This window comes from Aethalodelphis obliquidens, unplaced genomic scaffold (assembly GCF_003676395.1).
Source record: "Aethalodelphis obliquidens isolate GAN/ISIS:26980383/991018 unplaced genomic scaffold, ASM367639v1 scaffold7, whole genome shotgun sequence".
In the NCBI taxonomy this organism is placed as follows: domain Eukaryota; kingdom Metazoa; phylum Chordata; class Mammalia; order Artiodactyla; family Delphinidae; genus Aethalodelphis; species Aethalodelphis obliquidens.
The window spans coordinates 645845-663112 of record NW_020837951.1 but is presented as its reverse complement, the minus strand read 5'-3'; the positions used below and the strand labels follow the sequence as shown (position 1 = coordinate 663112).

Genomic DNA, 17268 nt, shown 5'->3' with positions numbered 1-17268 from the left:
ACTGGACCACACCGCCGCCCCCGCAGCCTCACCGCCACTGAACTCATGGCTGCGACACGCGGAACAGGACCCAGTGCTACCCGCTCCTCCCCCGAGTCTCCGCCGCCTCCTCTCAGCCGGGATTCTAGTGCGCATATCCAGTAGCCCCCCAGGGATGCTCCCATCCTCATGGGGCACAAGCACAGGATGGGGGCCTGAGCCCAGGGGACAGGCAGTGAGGTAGAGGGAGGGCTGCACGCCTGAGGAAGGCGAGGCCATCACATCTGCCCCACCCTGCCCACCAGGGACTCTGCCGGAACTTCGAGGAGGCAGTGTGGTGGAGCAGGGGCACCAGCCCAAGTCCTCCTGCCACATGCTGCTCCCTCTGGACTCACCAGAGTTGCAGGTCCTGTCCCGGCATTTTCCTGGGGTGGGGGTGGGGGTGGGGGTGGGATGGACAGGGGCTCACGGGGGGGGGGGGGGGGCTGTCTGCTTCATGGGACAAAGCAGCAGGAAGATGCAGGGAGGAGCTGGGCTGACGCCACGATGGCAGGAAGTGGAAACCCCAGGGGTGTGCTCCCTGCCCTGCAGGGTGGACAGCGGGAGCCCAGCATGGGCACTGGGCACCCCACTGAAGAGACAGGAGGCGACGCAGACCCCTCCCCCACCCCAATAGCATCTGCAGAAGGGCTCGAGGGGGGCCAGCAGGGAGGACAACGCAGACCTGCTAACTACTGTTTAATTCCCCTTCCCCCAGCTGCCCAAAGCCCTACTGAGGCGGCAGGGGTTGTGGGGGCAGCTCCTCTAGGGTCGAGTCCACGGTGATGGTCGTGAGGCCGTGATCTTCCAGGGGCGGCATCATGGAGACCTCCATTTCAGGGGCCATGAGGTGGGACCCCATGTGCACCGCGTGCAGGTCCATGTGATCTTCCTGAGCCCCGCAGTGCCCCACCAACCTGCACAGCGTGGTCCAGGTCAGGCTAGCTGCAGGCGGCCATCAGCATGGGCTCATGAGGCCTCAACCACCCGGGGCTCCTGCCGTGTCTGTGAACCACACCTCCCGGGGGTGGGGGGTCAGGGAGCAGGGGCACAGCTCGCCCTGGGGGTCCTCCCCCGGGGTCACTCACCTGCTCTCCACGTGTCCGGGGCATCTTTCACTGAGGGGCGGGGGGGAACAAAGGTAAGGTGTGAGTCTGGGAACAGTGGGGTTGGCCTCCAGGAGCCCAGCGGTGCTCCCCACACCTCTCCCCATCCCATTCTGGGAGACTCCATTCCCAAGCCCCTGGTGACCTCGCCCATTGAGACCAAGGGCCCAGGGGGACGGCCCGGCCCCACAGCCCTCACACGCCCGCCCTGGCCCTGGGGCTCACGCACCCCTTGGCTCGAATGACGCCAACCGCCACGATGATGAGAGCGCAGAAGCAGCTGGCGCTGATACCCGCCAGCACCACCAGCAGGGCAATGAGGGCCTTGTGGCTGAGGCCAAGGCTACACTCACAGTAGGTCCCAGCTGCAGAGACAGGGCCAAGGGGCTCTTATCACCTCCCAGTGGGTCACCCCCAAGCCTGCCCTCCCACCCCCGGCAGCCACCAGAAGGACACGGGTGCGCCTGGCCTGCCTGAACCAGGGAGGGGCCCTGGCTGGGGACAGGGTTGGGGAACAGGAGGAGACACCTGCAGCAGGGATGAGCAAAAGGGACAAACATATCAGGCCGAGGGGGCGGCCAACCAGGCAGGAGTCAGGCTGGAGACAGGGGGCCATCTCCACGCCTCTGGAAAGAACTCATCGGAAGGCGCTGACCTCACAATGGAGCTGTGAGGCAGGGAAGGTGGGGGCAGGGCCTCGCCTTGGGCACCGCCCTCAGGTGCTGGGCTCCGAGAAGCCCTGGGCAGGCAGCCCCAGGGTAGGGCAGGTAGGGCGGCCGGGGCCTGGGAGTCACTCCAGAGTGCCCTGGCCAGATCTGGGGCAGGGGCAGTGGTGGGGCTGCCGTGGTCTTGGAAGGAGAGCGCTTCACGGCAAAGGGGCAGCGGCTGCACTTGGGACCCTGGGGTCGCAGAGGCAGCGGCTTGGAAACCCAGAGAGGTCCACAGTGGGCAAGCCTGGGCCTCAGTTTCCCTGTCAGGATAAGGGCTGCGGCAGCTTAGGTGGGGCCTGGGATCCAGCTGACTGATGTCACCACCCTCTCCCCAAGACTGGAATAAGCAGGGACCAAGTGAGGCCCGGGGGGTGGACACGCACCCACCGCCCCATACGGGCCCCAGCAGTGTTTCGCAGAACACCCTCAAGGAGCAGGTGGCTGGGGCTCTGGCTTAAGTGTGTCATTACAGTTAGAGCTCACGACCACCGCCGCAGTCTGTCCCCTGTGCAGCCTCTCGCAGACCAGGCAAGCGCTGTCCACAGGAGGCTGGCACGGCTGGGGTTAACCTCAGCCTCCTCCCCTAAGGACCTGCCGAGCAAACCCAGGCAGCAGAAGCAAATACCTGCCCCCCCCACGGCTAACCCCACAGGGCACTGGGGGGTGGGGGGTGCCCCGCTGGGCCGCAGCCAACCCCTGGTCACTGGGGGCCTCCCTGACCCTCACACAGGTGCCCCTCCTGGTGGCAGCTCCTGGCACACCTCTACACCTGTTGAGTGATCCTATGACCTGAGACGCTGGGTTTCACCACACTCATCCACAAACAGTCCAAAGGGACTCAGGGCAGGTGTGTCCCGGCCCAGCGGCTGGCACTGCCACCCTGCCAGGCCAGTCCAGCAGGTCTGCATCCTGGTTAGGATGACGAAGGCATGCCCAGCCCAGTGCCAGGCAGGAAGTCCCTCTTCTTTTTTTTCTTTAAGTGTCTATATTACTTTTTTATTTATTTTATTTATTTTCGGCCGCGTCGGGTCTTCGCCGCTGCGCGCAGGCTTTCTCTAGTTCCAGTGAGCCGAGGCCACTCTTCGTCGCGGTGCGGGGCCTTCTCATTGCAGCGGCTTCTCCTGTTGAGGAACACAGGCTCCAGGCGCGAGGGCCTCAGCAGTTGTGGCTCACAGGCTCTAGAGCGCAGGCTCAGTAGTTGTGGTGCACAGGCTTCAGTAGTTGTGGCACTCGGGCTCAGTAGTTGTGGCTCGCGGGCTCTAGAGCGCAAACTCAGTAGTTGTGGCACGCAGGCCCAGATGCTTCACGGCATGTGGGATCTTCCCGGACCAGGGCTCAAACCCATGTCCCCTGCATTGGCAGGCGGATTCCTAACCACTGCGCCACCAGGGAAGTCCCAAGCCCCTCTTGTGACCACAGTGCAGCCCGCCTTGGAGGGGCCAAGCAGGTAGAGCCCAAGGCAGGGACCCACTGGCCTGTCAGAGTCCTCAAACTGCTAAGGCTATGCAGCTAATCTCTCCAAATCCCACAGCAAACACCACCCTGTGGAGCAAGAAGGAAAAGCCGTAGAGGGAGCTCCCTGGCAGTTTAGGGGTTCGGATTGCGGGCTTCCACTACTGTGGCCTGGCTTCAATCCCTGGGTGGGGAACCGAGGTCCCAGAAACTGCACGGCACAGCCAAGAAGCAGAAGAAAGAAAAGCCCCAGAGCAGGACTGACACTAGGGCCCTCGAGCAGAACAGGCCAAAGAGCGGAGTGGGGGCACCGGGGCACAGACTGGTGGGGAGCCGCAGCGTGTCTGGGGGGCAGCGGGCATGGCTCCAGGCCTGGGAATGCACCGCAGGGAGGAGCAGGGCAGTGGAGACATTCGTTCCAAAGGGCCTTTGTTGCCATGGGGACAGCGCCACTGGGCTCGAGCAGTTCCCGCTGGACAAGTGAAGGTCTGGGCCGCGGAGGCTGTGGCACCGAGCACGGCTTTGAAGGCCTTGGGCTGGCAGAGCTCACAGCCTCCCCGCCTCCTGGGACCTGGGAGCAAGGGCAGTGCAGGGCCCCCAGTGCCGGCCTTGGACAGGACCCTGTGCTCCGGACACAACAGCCCTGTGCTGCAGCTCTGGGGATGGCTGGACTCACTGGGCCCGGCATCTTGTGCTAGGAACATCGAGGCCCCCAGGCGCTCCTGACCACACGTCTCCGGGCACAGAAAGAACTGGCCTTTCTGAAAGCACTCTTCCTTGGAAGCCCCCAGCACTGCAGCTGCCCGAGCCTAGGCGTATCCCAGGCAGCACGTCATGCTGGAGACGCAAGAAGTTCTTGGCTTCACACGGGCTGCCTGGCCACTTGCCCACCTCATGCATTCTGATGGGGCCCCCCACCCCGGGCCGCAGCAGCAGCCCTGGGGCTCTCAGCCCAGCACTTGGGCGCCAGACTCTCGTGCCAGGCAGAGAGAGGGGGACCCGAGGGCTTCTTTCAAAGGCCAGAGGGGTGAGGCTGGAGCTGGATGTCCCTCAGGAGGGCGGCCCAGGAGGGCCCATCTCCCAGACAGCCCACCCCCCGTGAGCTCCTGCCCAAGCCATGAGAGTGAGGGGGGCCCCTGTCAGCCACGGTGGCCCAGAGATACCACGTGCCAGGACTCCCGGCCTGGAGCCCAAATACAGGTGTGCAGCTCCCCACCGACTCCTGGGGCCCGGGCTCTGCCAGGCTCTGCCAGAGGCTGGTCTGGAGGGAGAACCTGACCGCATGCCCACGAAGCCCACAGAGCCAGCAGGACAGGGAGGGAGGAAGAACCGTCTGCTTTACTCTCATCCTGGGGGCCGGGCGGGGACTGGCGACGGCTCAGCCGCAGCTCTTGGGCAGGCGGTAGACGCCGGCGGAGTAGACGAGCTGCTGGTCGCGCACCTTCCTCTGCAGGAAGCCCTGGAGCTCCTGCAGGTCGATCTCGGCCAGCGCGGGGCCGGTGACCACGAACATGCGCAGCATGCTGTAGATGCGCTCCAGCGACAGGCTCTCCAGGTTGGTCAGCATGGCCTGGATGTATGTCCAGAAGAGCTGCGGGCACGGCGGCCGGGGCCGGCGGTCAGGCCGCGCTGGGCGGCGCCCCCCCCCGCCCCCGCCCGGCCCGGGCCCCGCGCGCACCAGCAGCTCCTCCTCCCTCTGGTCGGCCTGCGAGGCCATGCCCGAGTCGCTCTCGTCGTCGCTGTCGACGAGCACCATGCTGTCCCGGTCCTGGGGCCGCTCCTCCTCCACCACTGAGAAGGTGCCGGCCGGCTCCTCTCGCAGCACGCCCTGCTGCAGCCACACCGACACGCGCCGCCGCAGCAGCGCCACGGGCATCTTCACCACCTTGCTCAGCTCCTCCAGCGTCCAGCTGGCTGTGGGCGGGGCGGGACCGACAGGACCCTCAGGGCACAGCCAGGGCCGCCTGGGTCCCACCCACCCTCCACCACCCTCCACCACCCTCCACCGGACACGGAACGGTGCCCTCCCGGGAGGCGCGGCCAGAGCAGGGCGGCTGGGGGCTCACCTTGGTCCTGGAAGTACAGCAGGACCACCGCCTGCACAGGGGTCACCGCCACGGACAGGGTACGGTCAGCCAGCTCCACATCCATGGTCACTAGGCCCAAGGTGTGCTTCCAGCTGAGCGTCCGCATGGCCTGGGGAGGGCTGGGGTCAGCACGGGCCACCCAGCGGGTCCAGCTGGACAAGGCTTTGCTACCTGGGACCGGGTGAGGAAGGGCTCCCTGACCGGCCCCCACCCTGGCGGGCAGCGACGGGACCAGCACACGGCGGGACTCCAGTCCCCTCCCCCTCCCCCGGCACCCCCTAACAGCGAGGGCCCCTGCACCTCTGAGAGAAACGTCCACGTCCTGGCCCCAGGACCCCAGAAAGTGGCCTGACTTGGACACTAGGCCTTTGCAGATGTCGTTAGGGAAGAAGAGGTCGTGCTGGAGTACCGCGAACCCTAATCTAACTCAGTAAGTGTCCTCGCGGGAGGGCAGACGGCATTCGAGGCTGGAGCGACACAGGCGCCCCTGGAGGCCGGCAGAGGCAGGGAGGACTCGCCCGCAGCCTCCAGAAGGCCCTCACCTCCATCTCACACCCCGGCCTCCAGAGCCGAGAGAAGTTCCTGTTTTAGCAGCTGGTGTGCGGTACTTTGTTACAGCCACCACAGGACAGCGGTACAGACTTCCGCCGGAGGCGAAGGTGCTGCTGCAGCAAATACCTTTTTAGAACACGTGGACGTGGCTGCGGTGTTGGGGGATGGGGAGGGCTGGGCAAGTTTTGAGCTGCAGGCTCATAAAATCTTGGGTTGCCCTGGAGAGGCTACTGGTAGAAATACAGACAGGAAAGGCCATTCCAGTGAGGCCTGCTGAAGCAAGGAGCACATCACCGGAGATGGGAGGAAAGGCGACCCGTCACGCGGCGGCAGAAACGTGCTCTGCTGGGTGGAAAGCAGAACTCGCAAGGGAGGAACCTGGACGTTAGGCTGAGATTTCCAAGCAAAGTATGGAAGGTGCAGCCTGCCTTCTCCTCACCGCTTGTAGTGAATTGAGAGAGAAAACCGAGGGAGGACGTGGTGAGCAGAAAGGAGCCAGGAGCACTGGGTGGTTTGCACATCTTGCCGTGTGCTCTGCAGACAGAGCCTCTATGGCCCTAGAGGTGACCTGTGTCAAGGTGGCACCAACCAGCAGTGCCCAGGAGCCAGGACAGAGGGGTCAGTAGAGGTGTGAGAGCCCCCAGGCCCACGGACTGGACGCCGAGAACTGCACGGAGGCCAGCAAGGCTCCTGAGAATTTAATAGCAGTGGAAACGATGCCAGCCTGGGTGGAAAGGGAGGGACAGCCAGAGGGAGAGCATGACTCCGAGGGCAGGGCCGTGCTGCAGAGGCCTGGCCTGGCAGGGTGGGGCTGCCCCCGAGGGCAGAGAAGACTGGCACCCAGCCAGATGGAGTGGAATTTCCTCCAGTGGAATTCAGACTTGCTTAGGGCCTGGGAACCCTCCCTTCCTTCCAGTATCTCCCTTTTGGAGGGCAGGTGTCTGCCCAACACCTGTCCCACCACTAGACTTCGGAAGCAGAGAAAGATTTATTCATAGGTTTACAGCTGAAGGAGAATCGTGCCCCAGCTCTCACCCTGACCTGACTTAGAGATCTGGGACTTTGAGCTGGTGCCAGAATGGTTAAAATCTGGGGACGCTGGACGTGGCTAAATGTAACTTGCACGTGAGAAGAACGTGAATTTGGGGGGCCAGAAAGTAGACTCTCACAGGCTGAACTGTGAGCTCCACAAATGATGTTAAAGTCCTCACCCCCAGTGCCTCAGAACGTAACCCTATTTGCCAGTCGGGTCACTACAGATGCAGCTAGTTAAGGTGAGGTCACACTGGCGTGGGGGGCCCTTAATCCAGTACGACTGGTGTCCCCATAAGAAGAGGAGAACGTGGACACAGAGACACCAGGAGAGGCCGTGGGGCACGATGCAGGGGTGAGTGACGCCTCTACAAGCCGACGACACCTGGAGCCCCAGCAGCTGAAAGCGGCAAGAGGACCCTCCCCTGGAGCCTTTGGAGGGGGCGCGGCCCTGCCCACACCTTGGCTGTGAACTGCTGGCTGCCAGAACCGGAACAATAAATTCCCGGGGCACCGACGGCGCCTGTCTGGGGCACTTCGTCAGGGCCGGCCTGGGGGACACTGGCTGCTCTGAGCCCTTCTTCACGCCCCCAGCTCTGAAGGGGGGCGACAGCTAACCTCTCTACAGCTGGCAGCTGGCCAAGCTCGTAACCACGCCCTCTGGCTCCAAGGCCATGACCTTTACAACCACTCTGGCCTGCAGCGGGCACACGCGAGGCCCAGCGGCAGACGGCACAGGCACGGCCACCCGCACGTGTCCAGCGCAGTCCTCGGACCAGGAGCCCGGCTGGCGGGAAGCAGAGGCACCGTGGCCACAGGCTTGGCCTCTGGCACAGAGCGGGGGCCTGCCGGCCGCTCCAGCGCTGGCATGCCGGGTCCACGGCCTGAGATGGAGGGCACGCCTGAGCCACCCCCAGGCCCCAGGGGGAACTGCGGAGGAAGCCGGCGGGGCCTCTCCAGGCAGGCGAGCTGCGGCGCAGAGGCCAGCAGGGCAGCCAGAGCAGCGGGGGAGGGTGCCGAGCACACGGGCGGGCCACGTGGACGTCCTCGACTGGGGTGTGGGGGCGGGGGCGGGGCCGCGCCGAGGCCCCACAGAGCAAGCACCACCCCCCACGCAGGGGCAGGAAGGGTCCCAGCCCAGCCCCACCTGCCGCCCTCCTGGGGTTCTGTCCTGAGGGCTCCCACCTCCAGGGGTGTCCCAGGTCCCTCGAGGGCTCAGGGTCTGCACCCTGGACACCTGCGGCCCTGTCCTCTGCTTGGGTGCCTGGCGTCTCCTCCGGCCGGTGGCCTCTCAGGGCCCCACACCCCACTCATCAGACTGAACGCCCCAGAACCCACTTCTCCACCTGTCCCCTGAAACCTGGGACAGGTGTCCCAAACTCCCTCCTCTCTCCCAACACGGCTCCTCTGAACCATCACCTGGAAGAAGGGTCCTCCATGCCACGGACCCTTGCCCACACCAGGATCCACCTGTCCACACCTCTCACCTGGACTCCCAACGCCAGGACTGGAGGGGACGAGCGATAAACTCTGCCAATCGGCCACTCCTGGCCCCCGGCCTCCTGACCAGCCCACACACCCCCTTCTCCTTGCCGAGCCCTGTGGCCCCAGGGACCTAACAGCAGACAGCACGGTCTGGGTGCCCAAGCGCCCCGGCACTCCAGGAAGCAGCTGCCAGGGAAGGGCAGGAGGGGCAGGAGGGCGGAGGGGCAGAGGTCAAACACCTCAAAAGCAACCTGGAGACTCCCTGGAGACGCCCATGGGACAGACAGAGCCCCCGACTCCCCCTGGGGCGATCCCTGCAGGCCAAGAGGGTGGACGGTGGAAGAGGCGGCCCAGGGACACGCCCACTCCCAGCGCCTTGGGGGCACAGGAGAGCATGCAGAGAGTGTGCACACCTGCACAGACAGGCTCCCAGGAGGGGAGGGGAGGGTGCCGAGCGCAGGGCGCAGACGCAGAGGGACTCGTCCGAGGTGCCGGCGCCCCAGAGGCGCGGCCATACCTTCAGCTTCTCGTACTTCCTGCAATAGACCTCCAGGGCCTCCCTGATGTCCTCGGGAACCTCCAGCTTCTCATCCTTGAAGGGCGGCCAGAACTCGCTGGAGAGGATGACGGCGTAGACCCCGAACGGCGGCTGCTCCTCTGCGGGCCGCTTCTCATCCTCCTCACGGATGTTGGCATTGATGCGGCGCGAGTCTGCCATGTCCTGTGGGGGAGACGGGGCCTCCTGAAGGTCCGGGACCGACAGGGGTAGGGGCCAGGCGGTGGCGGGGAGCCCCAGGCACCTACCTTGAGCATGACCTCGCAGAAATGCATTGGGGCCTCGCCAAAGCGCAGCTTCAGCAGCTCCACGTTGCGGATCTCCCTGGAAGGACGCAACTCTGAGGGCTGCGGTGTGCCCCCACCCCAACTGGCACCTACAGAGCGACACTGCCCCCCCATCCCCCCAGCCCAGGAGGAGAGGCGGGAGCCCTGTGCCCACTCCACCCCAGGAGGGCCGGAAGCCCTGGGACCTACCGCCCCAGGCTCCTTGGCTGCCCCCATGACCCCCCTCCCCCGGGGGGCAGAGGCCAAGCACAGGTCAGCCCCCGCCCAGCCTCGGGGACCCAGCGCATCCCCGATGCGCACCAGGGCTCACAGAGAGCAGCCACTGCGAGTGAAGGCCGCCCCTCCCTGGGGACCCGGAGTGGCACCTCACAGGCCTCACCGCTCGGGGCTGAAACTGAACTGGTGCAGCAGGCGGTCGGCCAGCAGCGAGCGGTACTCATTGATGAAGAGGTCCTTGCTGCCGTAGATGCTGACCAGCAGGCTGATGATGTCCGAGGAGCGCCGCTTAGAGCTGGACTTCCCTGCATGGCACGGGCACCACCGGCGCCTCTCAGACACGGAGGCGGCACAGATGGCGCCAGGCAGCTCGTGCCCGGCCAAGCCCATGAGGTGGGGATGCCGAAAACCCACTCCTTCTCCGGCTGAAGCGGCAGAAGCAGGTGAGGCAGGCAGGGCACCCCCCCACGGGTCTGGGCGGAGACACCACCCAAGCCAGGTGAAGAACCCTGGGGACCCAGGCGGGGTTACACTCTGACCATGGATCCCCTGGAGCTCCAGAGCCCACGTGGCAACACCTGGAGACCAGAGCGCCTGCCCGACTGGACCACCCCCCGAAATCCAGAGCCTGGCAGCAGGGCCGGCAGGCGCTGACCTGGATCCGCGTCCACAGGGTCGGGAACCCAGTCCTCTGGCTCGCCGGAGTCATCCTCGCTGTCCTGGCCGGTCTCCAGGCTGGCCGGGTCCGTCTTGGACAGCTCAACAGCCAAGTCCCCCGTCCCATCCGAGTCCCCGGTCAGCCCTGCCACGATCTGCCGCACCGTGTCCTCCCGCGTCCTGTCAGGCACGAGCCCCTCACCGCCTGTCCCACCTGAACACGGGACCCCGCCTGACCCCTGCAGCCAGGGCCGTCAGTCACGTGCTAAAGGTAAGCGCGTGAGACTCCCTCCCCCGCCCGCCACCCCTAACGCTAAATCAGTTTCTAGGAGAAGGAGCTGAGACGACAAGACAGACACAGGCCAGGCCGCGCCCGGCCAGGAGGCAGCAGGCCTGAGTCAGAGCAGCTCCAGACGCTGCCCGGCCCCATCCCCGAGACTCCACTGTGCGCTTAGGGGTTTCTGGGTGGCTGTGCGTGGCCCCTGCTCCAACACATCCCGCGGCAGACAGCCCGAGAGGCTCTGCTCCTCTTGGTAGAAGGCCAGCAACGCAAGGCCCCCCCTTCCCGTCAGCCCTGGGGCCAAGCTGGCGTGAGGCAAAGCAAGCAGGGCCACCTGTCTGTGCTGGTGTGGGCCCCGCGACCTGCACACGGGCCTGGTGACCCTGGGCCACAGGCGTGGGAACCAGCACTGGCAGGAGGAAGGAGCCCAGCCTGAGCTGCCCGGCCCAGGAGGGGACATGGAGCGTCCCTGGCTCCCCAAGGACCACACCCCTCTGGCTGCAGCAAGACCCACGGGGAGTGCAGCTGCACGAGTGGGGCCCTGGAGCTCACCTCAGGTAGCGGCGAATGGGCTCACAGGCCACCTCCAGGACAACCATGGAGGGATCCAGCACGCGCAGCGCCTTGATGGCGGAGATGTACAGGGTGATGATGTCACACGTATTCACGCCTGCGGCCGGGACGGGAGAGCTCCGTCACAGATGGGCCCAGGCAACACAGGGACACAGAGGCAGCCACCCTGGCCAGGTGACCTGCAAGTCCCACCTCACCCCCAGGAGACCCGCGTGACCTGCAGGGAGCTGTCCCCGCCGCTCCCCCTGCACTCACTTGCTTTCTCCCCTTACAAAGTGGGGTCTGTTCTGAAGGGACCGGGCACTGCCCCTGCCCCCAAAGGACCACACAAAACTGCCTCTAAACCCACTCCCTCCACAGGCCCCAGGCCTGGGCTTCCAGATCCGGGCCCTGAGGGTGAATGGCGGGTGGGCCTCGCCCGGGCGGCACCTGGGTGGAGGAGTCGCGTCTCCAGGGCAGCCTTGAGGGACACAAGAAGCTGCGGCCTCTGGTCGGTCCTCTCCAGGCAGTACTTGAGGTCTTCCACGGCCGGCCGGGAGTCCGGGAAGTCTGCGGGGAGAGGCTGGTCCTGGCACGTGCACATGTGGCGAGCACGCACTGCGCGCGAAGGGCCCAGATGTGCCCGCCGCCCCACCCTCAACGAGCTGAAGGGCAGAGGCACGGGAAGGCGGCTCCCTGGCAGGCGGGGCCGACCTCGGATGATGCTGAAGAGCTCCTCGATGCGCAGGCTGGCGTAGATGCGATAGAAGAACCTCTGCACGTGGCAGCGCCAGCGGCGCAGGGAGCTCCCAGCCTCCGGGGACGCAGGCCTGCTGGGGCCGTCCTGCAGGAACACCTTGCCCAGCCAGCCGACCACCCTCTCAATCCACTGTCGGGAGAACACAAGTGTGGGACTCTGGGGGCCAAGCCCAGAACAGAGACGAGGAGAAGCCACACAGGTACCCGCGCCTCTGGCTGGGCCCTGGGAGCCCCCAAGGCCACCTCCTCTGAAGACCAGGAGCACGTTAAAATCAGCAGGACAAGGGGCCCAAAGGAGGCCTCCGAGGGCCTCCACCAACACACACCCAGGCCCCTTCCACACACACCAGCACCCGTGCTCATCCCCAGCAACAGCGGCTCTGACACAGGGCGCTACATCTGAGCGGACGGGCACACCCTGGGGGTCCCATGCACAACGAGACCCCCCCACGCACAACCCACAGCACCTAGCGGGAACGCTTCTGAGCCCGTGCACGTGAAATCGACAGGACACCCTACCACACGGACCCGAGCGTGTCCATGTCTTCCCACGGCCACCCAGCCACCGGAAAGAGCACCCGGACGATGCGCCGCCTCGGGACGGCACAGCTACCCGCCAGACCTCCAGCTTCACACACCGCCCCCCACCCCGTGGCAGGGACACTTGCTTCGAACACCACCCCGCATCCCCTCAGCTCACCTGCATCCTCAGGAAACAGATCCAAGAGCAGGGGAGGGGAGCAGCTGGGAAGTGGGAGCGGACTGAGCCCCCCCCGCCGTGGTTGGGTGCAGCTCTTCCTCAACTCTGTGCAGCCCAGAGCAGATCCCAGACCACGTCCCAACAGCGTGGATGCCCCCGAGGCCCCCCACTGGGATACCCCAGACCTTGGCACGGCCTCCAGCCACGTGGCCCCGCGAAGACCTCACTAAGTACATCACAGGCTCTTCCTTCCACCAGGACGGGCCCAGAATGACTGGCCTCCAGCCAGCACCAAGACGACTTCCAGCACCAGCAACGTCCTGACGCACCCGGCTCTCCACGCTCTGGCCGTTTCTAAAACTGAGGTGTCAGTTTTGCCAGAAACCTCTAATCCACAAGGACACAGCCCGTGGGGGTCCTCACCTTGTGGAACTCACGCAGGAAGGAGCGCTCATACTCGCCCCGGCAGCGGTCCTCCATCCTCTCTCGGGTCACTTGGTGCAGGGTGGTAGTCACGGCCTCGGCACTGACCCGCTCCAGCAGACTAAGCCTGTGTCTGGAGAAGAGCCCTGCCCATGAAGAACGCAGAGCACACGCACACGCGCCCAACCCCACCCCAGCACGTACCGCCCACAGCTCTCCCGTCGGGGGCACAGCTGCACCAGAGGCTTCGAGGAAAAGCTGCTGTGAAGACAAGCACTGGCAGCGACCGCCCGCCCCCCCCAAGCCGGCCTCCCTGCTCAGGCCGGGACACTAGCCTTCCCCACGTGGTCAGCACGTCTGGCTACTGGGGCCAAGGCTCACCTCCCAGAAACAGCCCTGAGACAACAGCTAAATACGTCACTACCCTAGCCCCACAGACACAGATGCAGCTGTCTGTGCCCTCTGGTGCAGATGCCGATCTGTGAGGACAAAGGCTCCTGAGAGAACAAAGCTTCTGTGGATCCGATCACACCCTCGGTCCAGCCAAGAGACTCTCTAACAGCTGCACTGCTGCCACTTCACTCAAAGTGACAAAATCATCATAAGTGACCACAGAGAGTGGAAGAACCACATGACAGGACCTGGCTCTGACAACAAAATCTTTCCCTCTTCCAGAGGCCAGAAGAGCAATCAGTTTGCCCAGTACATTGGTTTAATCTCTGACTTGTTCTAGAGAGAAAAAACAACAGTCACACCTTTTGCAACCATAGGATAAACATCATTCCTCCTCTGAGAGGCTACAAACAGCACAACAAAACTCTGCACAGCCCAGGAAATTCGGAATCACGTGGAATCTTAGCATAAGCAAAGTGTGAAACCCTGAGCTAGGGCGAGTGACAGGTGCACCTGTGTCCAGGGTGAAAGGTAAAAACTCACAACACACGGATCCTGGGGACCCTCTCTTTGGCTACCAGGACAGGTGGCAGAGACCTCTGCCAGCAGCTCTCTGCAGGGGCCAGCTGGACCCAGAGGGGCAAGCAGGAGCCAGGAGGAACGGGGCACGGCCACGCAGGCACAAGTACTCACAGGACTTGGCTGAGCTGGTGGAACTGCTCCAGCGCCTGGCGGCACCAGCACTGCTGCTTGTCACTGCCACATCCGGCACAGAGTGGGCTCTGCAGAAGGCGGTAGTACCGGCGGCGGGCGTATCTGCTGTCCAATTCCCCCTCCAGTTCGGGGTCGGTTCCTCCTTCTCCTCTTCTCTTACTCTGCATGTAAACTCTCAAGAAGCGCCCATAGAGGCGCTGGATCATCTCCTGAAAAGTTCTGGGAGTGGAAAAGAACAAGACGCCCCGCAACGTGGTATGAACTTTTTCCCGAAGCCCCTGAGCACCGGTGCCCATAAGCAAGCCCAGGCGAGTCCATTTCTCCAGGAGCTCTAGACTACGCAGGTAGGGATCCAAGCGGCTCTCCAGGAGCCCAAAAGCATCGAGGAGCAGCAGAAGACACTGGGGCTCGTCTGCACAGTTCTCACGTTGGGAGATGGCATTCCAGAACTCGAGAGATATGTTAGCCTGCAGGTCGTTCTGCAGCACCTCTGCGAACCACTCCTCCAGGACCGAGTGCAGACCGTGGCCCCTGAGAACCTCCACCGCCGCCCGGAGCTCCTCCTCCTTTGGAGGGACCGCACCGCTGGTCCGGGAGGACGCCTGGAGTACAGAAAACTGTAAGAAGAGAACACAGCGCAGAGCTGGAGAAAGCAGTGACAGATAAAGATAGATAGGAAAGGGACAAAGCACAGGGGAGTCTACGGAAACCCCGCTGCCCTTCGTCGCACGGATGCAGGGCCCACGCTTAGGGACAGGCTGTGGAACAATAAAGGACTCTGGGGGAAACAAGCTGGGCAGAAGCGGGCGGAGGGATCCGAATGAACCCGAGAGTGGACGCACAGGGTCCCGGGAACCCCGCACGGGCCCGCCGCCCTCTTCTCGGGCCTCACCAGTCCCAGAGCGGCCGGCGGCACCAGTCCGGTGCTCACGGTATTCCAGGCCACCAGCAGCTCTTGGGCAGGTCCGGGGTCATTGTGCGCCGCCGCTTCCGCCGCCGCCATCTGCTCCCACCAGCTCCTAGAGCCGCCGGCGCGGCGCGCGGCGATGACGCAAACGAGAGGCGCGCGGCAGTGACGTGTACCGTGGACTCGCCGTCTGTAGGCAGTGCGCAGGCGCGGACCCGGATGCGGTAACGGCGGTTGGAGCGGCCGGGACCCCGGGTGGCGACCATGACCCAGCAGGGCGCGGCGCTGCAGAACTACAACAACGAGCTGGTCAAGTGTGAGCGGCCGAGCGGTGGGGCCCGCCGGGCAGGCTGGGAGGGCGTGGGGCTCGCCGGCCTGCGGTCCCGGGCAGTAGCTGGCCCGCAGCGCGCGGCCGAGCGTGTTGTACGGTCCGTGCGCGGCTTTGCGGGCCGGGGCGGCGCGGACGCCGTGCGGACCTGCCCAGCGCACAGCCGCGTTGTGGCCCGCCCCGAGGGTTAGGTATCTGTGGAGTGAGCAGAGGACGATGGGCTTGAGTACGCACGGCCTCCCGGCCTCGCGCCTCTAGCCTCGCGCGGTGCTTTCCTTAACTCTGAGACTCCTCGGACGCAGGACATTGGCCTGGCTCGGGCGAAAGGTGGCCCATCCGGCACCCGGGTCCTCCACTATCCACTAGCCTTCTCTTCTCCAGAGCAGGGGGCTCCAGAGCTGGAGGGGCGGTGCTCTCCATTCTGCTCTGGGCCCACCGCGCTTGTCTCTCTCGGCCCACCCTAGGCATCGAAGAGCTGTGTCAGAAGCGGGAGGAGTTGTGCCGGCAGATCCAGCAGGAAGAGGAGGAGAAGCAGCGGCTGCAGAATGAGGTGAGGCAGCTGACAGAGAAGCTGGCCCGAGTCAACGAGAACCTGGCTCGCAAGATAGCCTCTCGGAATGAGTTCGATCGGACCATCGCGGAGACGGAGGCTGCCTACCTCAAGGTGGGGCTCGGGGGCCCGAGTGCTGGACCGAGCCCGTCAAGGGTTTCTGGCCCAGGGGTGCCTAGACAGGCTGTAGGCCCCCCGTGGTGACAATACCGCGCTCAGAGTGACCTGGGTCTTGTTGTCGGCACCATACTCATCACCGCGTAGCGGGTTCCGGACTGTGAGCCGCAGAGCAGCAGCAGGAGCCATGACCTCAGCCTGGCTTCCCAGGGTGTGAGGAAGGGGCTTTGGGCCAGACTCAGAGGGGAGACAGGCCCTGGCCCGGGAGGGGGGCCGGGCCACGGGAGCTTTCCAACAGGAGGAGCAGTGCTAACCGGCTGGTGTCTCTGTTCGCAGATCCTGGAGAGCTCGCAGACTCTGCTTAGTGTCCTGAAGAGGGAAGCGGGGAACCTGACCAAGGCCGCAGCCCCCGAGCAGAGGAGCAGCGGAGGCAAGGACAGCTGATGAGGCCAGAGGCGGAGGGCCTGCCTCCACTGCGCCCCCTCTACGGCTCAGCCCCCGGCAAGTCTGTCTTCAAAGCATCTTTGTCCTTCACGGCAGCAGCGTCTTCCTCTTGGTGTCTGGGGTGCCAAGAGGCAACTGCCAACCTTCACCAGCTCTGGGTGACAGGAAAGACCTGAGCACAGCCCACCAGGTGGGGATCCTGGCTCTGAGCTCACACAGGCGCTGGAGAGGGCAGCTCTACTCAGGGTCCCACTGAGGCCTCCACACCAGCCTGGGGCCGCGGGGAAGGCCCGGTTCTGGTCTCAGCACCTTGGGAGTCCTGTCACCCCTCCCTCGGCCCGCAGGTGCCCAGGCAAGTGTGGGAGGGGCTGGGGCCCTCCTTCACCTCAGAGCTTGCCTGGGGCCTGTGACTGTCAGTAAAGATTGTCTTTGTAGAGATCCACGTCAGCCTGCTGCCTGTGTCAGGAGTGTGGGGCTGCCGGGCCCCCCTAGAGCCAAAATACGAATCCTTGTCCAGTTGTAATACGGCTCCTCCGTGAAGGGATGGCTTTCTCTGTGACCGGCCTTGCGTTCAGAGCTAAGGGTGCCCCTAAGCGTTTCATGTGACCCCCGTCACCCACCTCTCCCATCAGGGCCACTGGTCCTGGTTTCTAGCATAAGGCCTGGCCCAAGGAGACGCTCTTCCTGCGCTCAGGTCCCCTGGGAGTGGCTGCACCCCAGCTCAGTAATTCCAGATTCTGCCGGACAGCAGCACCCCTGCTCCCACTCTCTGGTCACAGGCCAGTCTCCCATGCAGCCCAGGGCCCTGCCTTCCATCCCGAGTCCTCCATGGGTCCACCTGCCTTGGCCTGTCAGCCCCCATGGGGTCCCTGCAGTTGCTGTCCGTGGGGGATCGGGGGGTTGGGAAGCATGTGTTGGTTGAGAAGGTCTGCAGAAACTTGGG

The 17268-nt window shown here is 64.7% G+C and overlaps 3 protein-coding genes across 6 annotated transcripts; 1 reads left to right on the top strand and 2 right to left on the bottom strand.

The window, feature by feature from the left end:
• Positions 1-459: 459 nt before the first annotated feature.
• TMEM210 (transmembrane protein 210) lies at positions 460-2899 on the bottom strand. 2 transcript variants are annotated; one of them, XM_027104212.1, is made up of 4 exons: positions 1653-2899; positions 1354-1489; positions 1107-1136; positions 460-935 (listed from the first exon to the last, which is right to left on the bottom strand). In XM_027104212.1, the coding sequence occupies exons 1-4, from the start codon at positions 1738-1740 to the stop codon at positions 749-751; spliced, it is 441 nt and encodes a 146-aa protein (XP_026960013.1). In that variant the 5' UTR covers positions 1741-2899; the 3' UTR covers positions 460-748. The 2 variants fall into 2 exon arrangements, with proteins under 2 accessions (XP_026960013.1, XP_026960012.1); XM_027104211.1 differs by having other exon boundaries at positions 461-963; positions 2604-2899.
• Positions 2900-4605: 1706 nt separating this feature from the next.
• Positions 4606-15068, bottom strand: ANAPC2 (anaphase promoting complex subunit 2). 3 transcript variants are annotated; one of them, XM_027104200.1, is made up of 13 exons: positions 14872-15068; positions 13959-14596; positions 12873-13005; positions 11705-11879; positions 11441-11560; positions 10991-11108; positions 10157-10338; positions 9665-9926; positions 9247-9322; positions 8960-9163; positions 5353-5482; positions 4965-5200; positions 4606-4877 (listed from the first exon to the last, which is right to left on the bottom strand). In XM_027104200.1, exons 1-13 carry the CDS (start codon positions 14980-14982, stop codon positions 4665-4667), a joined length of 2598 nt encoding a protein of 865 aa, XP_026960001.1. In that variant the 5' UTR covers positions 14983-15068; the 3' UTR covers positions 4606-4664. The 3 variants fall into 3 exon arrangements, with proteins under 3 accessions (XP_026960001.1, XP_026960002.1, XP_026960004.1); XM_027104201.1 differs by having other exon boundaries at positions 9665-9806; positions 14872-15062; XM_027104203.1 differs by having other exon boundaries at positions 9665-9806; positions 13959-14581; positions 14872-15059.
• On the top strand, positions 15031-16767 carry SSNA1 (SS nuclear autoantigen 1). Its single transcript, XM_027104213.1, has 3 exons — positions 15031-15202; positions 15679-15878; positions 16218-16767. Exons 1-3 carry the CDS (start codon positions 15151-15153, stop codon positions 16323-16325), a joined length of 360 nt encoding a protein of 119 aa, XP_026960014.1. The 5' UTR covers positions 15031-15150; the 3' UTR covers positions 16326-16767.
• Positions 16768-17268: the final 501 nt, after the last annotated feature.

Excerpts from the sequence above, each read along its gene's own strand:
- TMEM210 (XM_027104212.1), bottom strand. The coding sequence starts at position 1,740 with ATGGCCCCCTGTCTCCAGCCTGACTCCTGCCTGGTTGGCCGCCCCCTC. Across the intron at positions 1,137-1,353 it reads GGCGTCATTCGAGCCAAGGG|TGAAAGATGCCCCGGACACG; the intron begins GTGCGTGAGCCC and ends CCCGCCCCTCAG. Across the intron at positions 936-1,106 it reads CCCGGACACGTGGAGAGCAG|GTTGGTGGGGCACTGCGGGG; the intron begins GTGAGTGACCCC and ends CACGCTGTGCAG.
- ANAPC2 (XM_027104200.1), bottom strand. The coding sequence starts at position 14,982 with ATGGCGGCGGCGGAAGCGGCGGCGCACAATGACCCCGGACCTGCCCAA. Across the intron at positions 9,927-10,156 it reads CCCTGTGGACGCGGATCCAG|CCGGAGAAGGAGTGGGTTTT; the intron begins GTCAGCGCCTGC and ends CTGCCGCTTCAG. Across the intron at positions 4,878-4,964 it reads AGAGGGAGGAGGAGCTGCTG|CTCTTCTGGACATACATCCA; the intron begins GTGCGCGCGGGG and ends CCGTGCCCGCAG.
- SSNA1 (XM_027104213.1), top strand. The coding sequence starts at position 15,151 with ATGACCCAGCAGGGCGCGGCGCTGCAGAACTACAACAACGAGCTGGTC. Across the intron at positions 15,203-15,678 it reads CAACAACGAGCTGGTCAAGT|GCATCGAAGAGCTGTGTCAG; the intron begins GTGAGCGGCCGA and ends GGCCCACCCTAG. Across the intron at positions 15,879-16,217 it reads CGGAGGCTGCCTACCTCAAG|ATCCTGGAGAGCTCGCAGAC; the intron begins GTGGGGCTCGGG and ends CTCTGTTCGCAG.